General features: G+C 39.1%; 1 protein-coding gene across 1 annotated transcript; it reads right to left on the bottom strand.

Moving 5' to 3' along the window:
* Positions 1-6,736: 6,736 nt before the first annotated feature.
* Positions 6,737-9,599, bottom strand: TPBG (trophoblast glycoprotein). Its single transcript, XM_075864166.1, has 2 exons — positions 9,319-9,599; positions 6,737-8,878 (listed from the first exon to the last, which is right to left on the bottom strand). Exon 2 carries the CDS (start codon positions 8,629-8,631, stop codon positions 7,429-7,431), a length of 1,203 nt encoding a protein of 400 aa, XP_075720281.1. The 5' UTR covers positions 8,632-8,878; positions 9,319-9,599; the 3' UTR covers positions 6,737-7,428.
* Between the last annotated feature and the right edge of the window lie 1,519 nt (positions 9,600-11,118).

Genomic DNA, 11,118 nt, shown 5'->3' with positions numbered 1-11,118 from the left:
AAATACCAGTAAAGTGAGACAATATGGAAAATGAGCTATATTTGTAGACTTTAAACAGAAGTACGGATGGAATGATTCAGCTATTGTGATATTGACTTCACAAAGGATATGAAAAGCCTGAAGTTATATGCATAATTCATTTGATCATCATATGATAAAGCTGAAAACCTAAACAGTAATGGAGTTAAAACATAAACATATAAGCAGTCCAAGGTTGGGAGTACATAGACTTTTTGTAGCCTGACTTTCCAAATATAACTATCGAGCTACAGATGTTATCCAGAAGAATACTTTGGGCTCCATGCAACTCAGCGCACTCCTGCGCCACAAAATATTTCCATGTAGCCCCAGCCTTAGATGTTATCAGTTGCCACTAGCATAAAGCTGGATGTCACATTTCTTCTTCAAGACACATGGTTCAAGTTTTGTCGTACCGAAGACCTATAAGGTTTAACCAAATAAGTGGAAGGAAGGTCGTGAGATTGCCTAAGCACTGCAGATAAAATGCTGTACGGGTGGAACTGAGCCCTGTGCCTGTCTTTTTCTTAGTCACATTGAACTTGATATGTACTGTGTTTTCTGCCATATACTGTACTGTAGTTGGAATATGGTAATGGGATCTCCCATACACTGTCATAAAACAATACACTCAATTATTTATGTATAAGCAGATATTTCTGTGCACAGAACGATTGGCATCAGACACCAAATGTATGTTTCCATTTTGGATAAAATTTGGGTTACTGAAATAGAATTTTGTACTGTAATAGTGTCAACGTCATGTAGACCCATTACATTACATAAATACATAGTTATCAACGACTTTATCTGACACACTGCATTTAAAATGACTTAAAAGCATACCTAACGATGAATCAGTGACATACTTTTATAAGCCAAGATCATTCTAGATAGAAGATATTTAAACTGTAGGGAAAAACTCTTGGGCAGTTTGAAGAGCACATTGCTGTAAATGTCTTTTTTGACCAAAATGGTTTTCATTCAAGTTACTCAGAATCCAAAGAGTTGAGAAAATGCACCATTTGTGTCAAAACCACTTACTTCCCTTACAAACCTCAGGTTACTACTTTGAGCTGTTTCTTTTTTGTCATTCTTGGTTCGCAAATCAATTTTGTCAGTGTTACAGCCTTATATGCGTTTAACTGCATGAGTCATACCCTCCCACAAAATGAAAACAGTCATATCTCCCTGCTGCTGCGATCAATCCAGTAATCTGCTCGGAAAAGGACATGCATAGGAGGTGTAGATATATGTAACGTGAAGCCGCTCTGAAAAGGACTACATTTACGTAAGTGCCAAAAATTATTGTGAAACTGCATCCCAGGATAAGTATAAAGAAAACCAGGGTCATGGTTAGGCCTTCTTTACATTATATACTACTGCTATAGCACATATGTTCACAACTCTCAGTATAATTTCTAGTTGCTTCTTAGTGCCTTGGTCTATATTTCTGGAAAGCGTCTAATGTTCTCGTTCTCGAACTTTACTCCTGAAAAGTAGTATGGTTGACGCTTAGCGAGAAAGATTTAATGAAGAATGTGCCACAGAAGCAACATAAAATGCAAAAATATAGGTTCATACAAGTTTAAAGTAGGATACAAAAAAGTTTAAATAAGCAGCAAATAATTATTATGCTGCTTAATATGCATATAAAAACCATGTACCATTAGCTTAAAGGGGAATTCCCTTCAGAGACCTGACATATCCGCAAAACATGTCATAAATGCCAGATAGATGCGGGTCCAACACCTATCTCTAGCACTGGGTCCCCTAAACCCCGTTCTGCCACTTTGTGTTGCGGCTGAAGCAGATATCCGACCCTGAAGGAAACAGCATAATTTGCTGAGCTAAGCGGTTTACGTAAGTCCCATAGAACTGAATGGTAGTTACAGAAACAGCGTAGCACGCATGGTATGCTGCTTTCATAAAAGCCATTCACTACTATGGGACTTACGGAAACAGCGTCGTTTAGCGAGTTACATGGTTTTCGTAACTCCCGAACATATAGTCAGGAAGTGGTTGGGGGGGAAGCGGGAGCAGAAAATGGTAGAACAGTGTTTAGGGGGCCCCGATCTAGAGATAGATGCGGATCCCAGTGTTGGGACCTGCATCTGACAATTATGACATATCCTGTGGATATGTCATAAACGTCGCTGATGGGAAACCCCTTTAATCTCCTATGCCTAGGAATTACCCTCCTACGAACATTAATATACACATAACATTTATGTCTAGCTATCTACTCACACATATATACAGATTTTTATCCTGATTTCTTATTCGTCATCTAAATATTAATTTGCTTAGAAAATACAACCATTTTCTTATACAGAGGGGGGAATGCTTTTTGTTACATTACTGTTGTATACCCTCAACTGCCTGCTGACCTGGCTTAGATCATCCAATTCATTAAAAATTATTATTTTTACATTGCAATCCTAGTTCGTTTTCATGCAAATGAGACAATCTGTAAACGTTAAAACGAAATAACCCCCCATGACAATTGTGATTTTGTTATATCTTTATCTTTTAGAAAGGGATTCATAAGGAAAATACCTTGGACCATGCAAAATATATTTCTAGGTCTAAGCTCTGACATATGCACAGCAGACAACAGTTGTTTGTCATTATGTCTGTGTAAGATACAATCAAGTCTAGGAAATACACTAGATATTCATAAAATGCATAGTCAATTCAGTTACGTTAAGTATTTGGTTGCTCTAGCCTGCAACTTGTACTTATTAAGTAGCTTTTAGCTCAATTGCCTTATGAACAGAAGTATCAACAGTGACATCTGCAGGTTTTAAAAAAAAAAAGCACACACGACAGAACACTCCGATGAAGTCCCATTACAGCAGTACAAAGAAAAAATTTTTATTTTTCAGAAACTTCATCCCATCAAATACATAAGGGTGTCTATTTAAATAACCACAACAATTCTGATGTTCAGCTTGGCGATTTGCTGCTCACAAAATACAAATGTGCAAAAGTAAGATTCGTAACGTGAAAAGAAAAACATTGGTAACTTAGAACATGTTTATATAACTATAATGAGTGACAGAATAGAAGTTATTCACTTTTTTCAAGATGGGTAAATTGGAACAAAGGCATATATTGTCATTTACATCAGTGACTCCTGGTTACAAATTATCTGATCCCAATTCTCAGGAGCATAGTAAATAGGTCAAACTTCCCATCACAACTCAGAAGAGTATCAGACTTGGCAACCCCTAAAATCTATTTTTATTCTGTCTACCCAATACAGTACAAATTAAAAAAACAAAAGAAAAACAAACCTTTTCCTGCAAATACATCAGTAGTGTTACAACTAGATAGCACCAACTTGTTCATTGTATCCTTCACAAATAACTTTTCCAGCAAGAACGTCTCAATTTATTTTTTACCCATAAACAGTGTACGGCCCTGGCATATCATTGTATATTTTCTAATGTCAGATGGGTTTGTTCAGGTCTGTGTCTGAATATAAATCTTACTGTACATGAGGAAATCTAGTCAAGGTTCTTTACAGCATTTAAAGTGGGTAACAAAACATTAGTCATACTGCTTTGGCATGGTAGGCTAAGAAATCAAAGATTTCCTGATATTCCATTCAACTTTTAACCATAAACCTAAAGTAGACAAACTGCTAACATTCACACACAGAGATGTAAATTATTCAAGAAGTCATTAGAACTGGAGATACGTAAAGAAAAAAAAAGCCTCTCCCATAACGACTAGACTTTCAGCTTGTAACTCCATGGAACAACTTATAGTCACCCCCATGGCTGCTTAGAGTGAATAGATTACATAGAGTGTCCTCTTAAACAGTTATTAGATCCAAAAGAAGAAAAAAATAAAAATAAAAAGTGTTAAATCAGATTAAAGCTGCCCATACACTTAAAGGAACAGTGTCACCACAAAAAAAAATTTCATGTCAGTTTAATGTTAGTGTTTTATTAAAAACGTTTTTATTTATTTGTGTGTTTGTGTCTTACTTTTTTCTATTTTTTCACTTTTTCTTCCTTATGGGGGCTGCCATTTTTTTTTCCATTTCTGTATGTGTCGATTAACGACACATACAGACATGGAATACGGCAGCCAGTCCCATAGGGACTGCGAACGGGTCCCGTCCCATCCACTTCTGTGTACGCCGTCTGTGTGGGAACTGCGCATGCGCCGCTCCCACACAGTCCAATTTGAAATGCGCGCCGTCCGGCGCCATTTTCCTGTAGACCGGAAGTCGCGGCCGGACAGTAAGATTACTACTTCCGGTCGCGGCTTCCGGACTTGTGCACTTGGACCAGCAGCAGCAGACGGGCCGGAGGGAGCCGCGGCGGCAGGAGCAGGTAAGAGATTTCTATGTATGTTCGTGTTTGTGGGTGTTTACTACTGTATGTAAACCTACTACACTGTGTGTTAGCTCAAAAAATGGCGACACACAGTGTAGGAGGTTAGACCGTTCAATCCCCTCGTTTATCCCGGCACTAGCCAGGATAAAGGAGGGGGGGGATTCTCAGAGCTCACTAGAGTGAGTGCTTTTTTCCCAATTTTGCAGCAAAAAGCAATGTGGTTGCTTTACCACATGCAATGCTGCAATTTTGGGAATAGCTCCATCTAGTGACCAGCAATGGAAAATATTATAAATTAGAATCTAATTTATAATATTTCCTGACTCGTGAAAAAAATAAAAAAATTTTGAACAATGTTTAAACACCTATACACTAAATGTTTAATTAAAAACAACATGTTTTGCTGGCAACACATTCCCTTTAAGATAGAAGTCGGACAAATCGCTATTCCTCCTGACTCCTGCATGCTCGGGTGAGTATTCAATAGGAAGAGGGAAATAAGCCGCTGCCAGGAAAAAAGGATCGGCCATGTTAAAATCAAACACTCCCTCTAACATCTGCCGGAATCTGTTTGGCGACTGTCATCTGATGTGTATGGGCACCTTAAGGATGCGTTATAATATTGAACTCTTGTAGGTACAGACTTCTGTTGAATCACTACAGTAATCCTTCAGACACACACACACAATGTATTACTATAATCAATTAAAACTACTCCCACCAAATTATCTTGGGAGTTATAGTGATTTAAAAATCAAAATGAGTGACAGGAGATTATAGGTTTTACGTCTGAATATTATGTAAAATCTCATCATACATGGCTTTCTAGTATTAGCAGAAATCATTGTACAACCACTGGTACATAACAGCAATATGAAAACCAAAAAATGTAAAGTTTATTCGTCACAAAACCCAACAGATGTACAATATGACATTATACTGTTCTGATATTCTTAGTGCAAATACAGCGGCGATGAGAAGCAAAAAGCATTCCTCTCATTAGGTTTGGTAATGTGATATTTCATGTATTTATCAATGATGGCACTGACTGACAGTGAACTGCAAGACACTCCTAAAAGTTCAGGCATAGCGTTCAGCTTACTGAGAGAGTGGCTTATGCGAGTACTCTGAAGTAGTGATTATATTTTACTGAAATGCACATATACATTCAGCGTAAAGATTCTCAATTCTGCCATACCTTTATAGCACTCAGGTGAGATTAATATTGCAGGGTAGGCATGAAATAAACCTCTGAGATAACATTCATATATATATATATATATATATATATATATACACACACACACACACACACACACACACACATATATACACATACATACATACATACATACATACATGCATGCATACATATACACAACTGGGAAGATAATTTCTGGCTTTAGTTGACTTGACCAAGCATATCTACAATGTATGATTATACAGTTTTAAGACACAATTTATATGTTGATGACCAACATCTATCTTAGGTTAGCATTTACATTTTAATTCAAAGGCTAAAGATTAAAAGGAGCATTATTCCATTATTATGTTTGAATCTCAAACATTTTCTAGCAAACTCCAATAAACGATGACTGAACTTTATATTCACATCTGCATAGTAAGGGTTTGGTACATTTTTAGAGGATATTTAAATCTGGTTTATGCATTGGAAAAATTAATAATCTAAAATTGTACAACTTCCTTGGCAAAGTCACAAAAATCATTTAACATTACATAGAACCAAACAATGAAAAAAATGTTGAAAAAAAAAAAAAAAGATCCAAACCAGTATTAATACATAAGGGATTTGGGCAGGCCATTGGGTAAACAGGGTTTAGAGACCCTTCTGAAAATGAGTGGCAGATAAATAAACATGCATTTCCCCCTCAACCCAATATAAAACATAGCATTCTCATGCAAGCCAGAGCCACTATTGGTACTGTTGGAAACACTTTTGGACACAGATAAACACAAAGGGTTAACCGTCCTTCAAAGCCATATACTGTATTATTCATATTATTGCTATTACATATTTCCATTTTAATATTAAGCTTTGAACAGTTCACAAATATTTCAGTCAATGCATTTGTTTAAACCAGATTGGCAAATTGGTATATAAAAAAAAATGTTTTATACATTTATTGCAAACTCCAATATATTGTATATACATATATTGTGATTCTAGTTACTACTAAAATACTATACAAAATAAAAAAGTTTTTACATGTTCTCCTCTCTGTACAGGACTCCAAATAAGTCCAAAATAAATCAAACATTTCATGTGTATCGCTCGCACTAGTCTTGCTGTAGAAAACACACCAAGTAGATGGAAGATCTTTTGGCAGAAAACATCCACACACTGATTATTTTAATATATTCTTTATTGAGTCTGAGTTATTAAAATCAGGTGCAGTTTATAGAAATTCGGATTTGATATAAACTGCATATCTCTTTTACAAAAAACAGTGCAAAAGTATTACTGTTGATGTTTTCCAATTCAGGATCTCAAATAATAATTAAAAAAAGGAAACATTGTACATGCTGTTGTAGAAGTCCTCATGTTATACATGCAAAGATTTGCAACCTTGGAAGCATTCTCACAACTTAATAGTTCACAAAGCGTTATAAAAAAAAAAGTAAAAGAAACAAAAACATAAATCTTGAGGCAGTTGTCGTTGACTGGTATCTGGATTGGCAATGGGTGGTACCAACAGGAAATCAAATGAAAGATAAAAAGCAAAAAGTATCGTCGCTGCTGTGCTACGGTCACGTTCAATGTTTTTTGTTTGTATTAGGAATGGATTCCCAAGAACAGCAATAACACAATTGTGTTCTGTATGGATGTTCAGCATGCGGAGTTCAGAGTAAATGATAATGCAGCAATAAATGCACAGTCACATGAGGCATTCAGAAGTCCTGCATGGAGACATTGTTTTCTTGTGTTCTATTTCTCCAGCAGGGGGTGATAAGGAGAGCAAGCTCAGGGTTAAATGCATTATCTGTACATTAAGTTCATGCATAGATTAAGTGTTGCTCTGGTCCACAAAAACATTCTTTATACATCAGAGTTTGTGCTCAAGTTTGTCAGCCTGGGATCTGCATTGATCTCGTATCTGTAGTGATAACCCTCCATGTGATCTCTGCAGGCATCTCTGATGTTGTAGATCCACTTTTTAATACCCTTCCTGTTTAGATACAGGACAAGCAGAAAAATCACTCCTATGAGGGCTAGCACCATACCCAGAAACACATAGGAGGTTTGCAATCCGCTGTCAATTGTAAACAGTGGGCACTCGAGCTCTGAGAATTCAATAGAAAGCAATGAAACGTTCCACATCTTCTCTGGGTCGGAGCAAAGCAAGCTGGACGATTCCTTCACTACTGTGGTGTTCTTCAGCCAACTGAGAAAAGGTTCAATATCACAGTCACAGACCCAGCTGTTGTCATTGAGGAACACGGACAAACCAGGTTGGCTAGAAAAATCTAGAAGTGTTGTGTTTTTTAGGTTTTTTAAAGAGTTATTTCTCAGATCCAAAGTCTGAAGGCTGTCAAGGTTGGTGAAAATCTCAGATTGGAAGTTGACCAGGGAATTGTTGCTGAGGTCAAGGTGTTTTAGGCTGGGCAATGAGTTGAATGTGCCCGTTGGTAAATACAATAGATTGTTCCCACTTAAGTCCAGCTTTTGGAGGTTACTCAATGATCCATTCTGCAGGGCACCTGCCACAAGGAAGATAATAGACTCATTGTAGAGAGAATTGCTAAAGTTCAGCTCTAGTAGTGGACTGCTAAAGTCACCGCCAACTTGGAAAGACAAGTCACTAATATGACCCAACTTATTGTTACTAAGATCCAGATGCTTTAGCCCGGGAAGGTTCCTGAAGGTATTCCTGCCCAGGTTCTGGAGGTTGTTGTTACTGAGACCAAGATTGCTAAGATTTGTTAAGACTTCATTAAATGATCGCTCATGCAAACTGCTGATGTTATTGTACGTGATGAAGAGATTCTTCACGTATGAAGGAAGGTTTTTGGGCACCTCCTTTAGATCCTTGCTCACACATTTCACAGTCCGGGCTGCATCTGAGCACTCACAATTTGCGGGGCACACCGTCTGTTGTTCGGACTGAGACCACACACTGCCCAAAACATGCACAAGCACTAGGACTTGCAATAGTGACCCTTTCATATTTCTTCCATCACCTCCTAGTCCAGGCCCCCTCCCCCAGAGTCCCAGGAAAGAGGGTACATAAGAGGAAGGCATCTCCCCGGCTATTGTGTTTTAACCCCAGGGCTCCCCTTTAGAGAGGGCTTCGTGACACCGTCCGTTGTCGACTCGATCCCAGATGCAAATCTGGCGGCGACGGCCAGAAAAAAAGGGAAGCGCAGTGTGAACAGCGGAGAAGCTTTCCACCTGGTGCCAGCTCCTTACGCCGTGTTCATACAATGCTGACTTTATCCGAAGTGCTGGTAGCCGTCTCCAGGCTCGGAATGAACTTTCACAATGAAACCTGAGGTAAACAGAAACAGTAGTCAGACATAGCAGTGACATAGTAAAGACAGGCTCATAAAGCAGCATGCTCCCAGCCCAGCCTTTCATCTCAGAACAAAACCGAGGTCACTTCTCCCTCTTCCTTTGCTGTTCTTGTCATGGGGTTAATTCAGGCTTCAGGTTACATTCTCCACGCCCTGGATAATCTTCCAAAGAGTAACCCCTTCCCCCTCCATCGGGCATCTCACTTATAGACAATTATTTCTATCACAGAACCACTCCCCATCCTGGAGAACTGTTGTGCAAGACAAGTCAGTGAGTGGAGCAGGCACCGTGATGGGCTGATAACTCCAGAGAAATCCACAAGTCTCCACACAACTTCTCCCACCTCACACAACAGTTTCCTCACAACTGCCCACACTGCATGTTACTGAGTTCCCGCCTTCCCTGCCACTTTACCTGGAGTCGTCCCTTGTTTACTGGGGATTCCTGGCACTGGTCTCTCAGCAGCGACTCCTCCACATCCAGCTGCTCACACCAGCCTCTTACTCCGTTCTCCTGCTGCTCCCTGGTCCTGCCTCTCGGGTAGATACCACTAGTGTCCACCAGCTGGAGGGGGAGACGGCAAGTAACCTGTAGGAATCACCTTTTCTTCCAGAACTCTTCTCCACTAAGCGCTCAGCACACTTGATATAATACACACGAGCTCCTGGGTAGCGCAAGAAAACACTGCTTGTCTCCTGCCATCTCCGTAAGGAGTAATGTGCGGATTGTGAAGTCCCCTCCTGGGGATGGGAGCATCTTGTGCCTGGCTCCTCCCCCTTCTTCTCTGAAGAGGCAGCCTTATGCTAGCTGGTGGGGAACATATGAATGTACAGAGGAGAGGTGGTGGCCGAGCAGTGCCCTGACTGGGGCTCAACTACAATCCTCGTCACTAAACTTCGCTTCTTGTGCTGCGAGACTGCTGAGGTTTTAGTCAAGGGTTGCAGCTCTGGTTCTCCCTAGGTGCTGAGTCCCCTGCTTGGGTGAATATTACAAGCTGTGTATAATGTATGGGGTGAATATTACAAGCTGTGTATAATGTATGGGGTGAATATTACAAGCTGCGTATAATGTATGGGGTGAATATTACACGCTGCGTATAATGTATGGGGTGAATATTACAAGCTGTGTATAATGTATGGGGTGAATATTGCAAGCTGTGTATAATGTATGGGGTGAATATTACAAGCTGTGTATAATGTATGGGGTGAATATTACAAGCTGCGTATAATGTATGGGGTGAATATTACAAGCTGCGTATAATGTATGGGGTGAATATTGCAAGCTGCGTATAATGTATGGGGTGAATATTACAAGCTGTGTATAATGTATGGGGTGAATATTACAAGCTGCGTATAATGTATGGGGTGAATATTACAAGCTGCGTATAATGTATGGGGTGAATATTACAAGCTGCGTATAACGTATGGGGTGAATATTACAAGCTGCGTATAATGTATGGGGTGAATATTACAAGCTGCGTATAATGTATGGGGTGAATATTACAAGCTGTGTATAATGTATGGGGTGAATATTACAAGCTGTGTATAATGTATGGGGTGAATATTACAAGCTGTGTATAATGTATGGGGTGAATATTGCAAGCTGTGTATAATGTATGGGGTGAATATTACAAGCTGTGTATAATGTATGGGGTGAATATTACAAGCTGCGTATAATGTATGGGGTGAATATTACAAGCTGCGTATAATGTATGGGGTGAATATTGCAAGCTGCGTATAATGTATGGGGTGAATATTACAAGCTGTGTATAATGTATGGGGTGAATATTACAAGCTGCGTATAATGTATGGGGTGAATATTACAAGCTGCGTATAATGTATGGGGTGAATATTACAAGCTGCGTATAACGTATGGGGTGAATATTACAAGCTGCGTATAATGTATGGGGTGAATATTACAAGCTGCGTATAATGTATGGGGTGAATATTACAAGCTGTGTATAATGTATGGGGTGAATATTACAAGCTGTGTATAATGTATGGGGTGAATATTACAAGCTGTGTATAATGTATGGGGTGAATATTACAAGCTGTGTATAATGTATGGGGTGAATATTACACGCTGCGTATAATGTATGGGGTGAATATTACAAGCTGCGTATAATGTATGGGGTGAATATTACAAGCTGTGTATAATGTAAGGGGTGAATATTACAAGCTGTGTATAATGTAAGGGGTGAATATTACAAGCTGC

This window comes from Rhinoderma darwinii, chromosome 4 (genome assembly GCF_050947455.1).
Source record: "Rhinoderma darwinii isolate aRhiDar2 chromosome 4, aRhiDar2.hap1, whole genome shotgun sequence".
Classification (NCBI taxonomy): domain Eukaryota; kingdom Metazoa; phylum Chordata; class Amphibia; order Anura; family Rhinodermatidae; genus Rhinoderma; species Rhinoderma darwinii.
The sequence above is the reverse complement of the archived record's forward strand: the minus strand, read 5'-3'. Positions and strand labels throughout refer to the sequence as shown.

Excerpts from the sequence above, each read along its gene's own strand:
- TPBG (XM_075864166.1), bottom strand. The coding sequence starts at position 8,631 with ATGCCTTCCTCTTATGTACCCTCTTTCCTGGGACTCTGGGGGAGGGGG.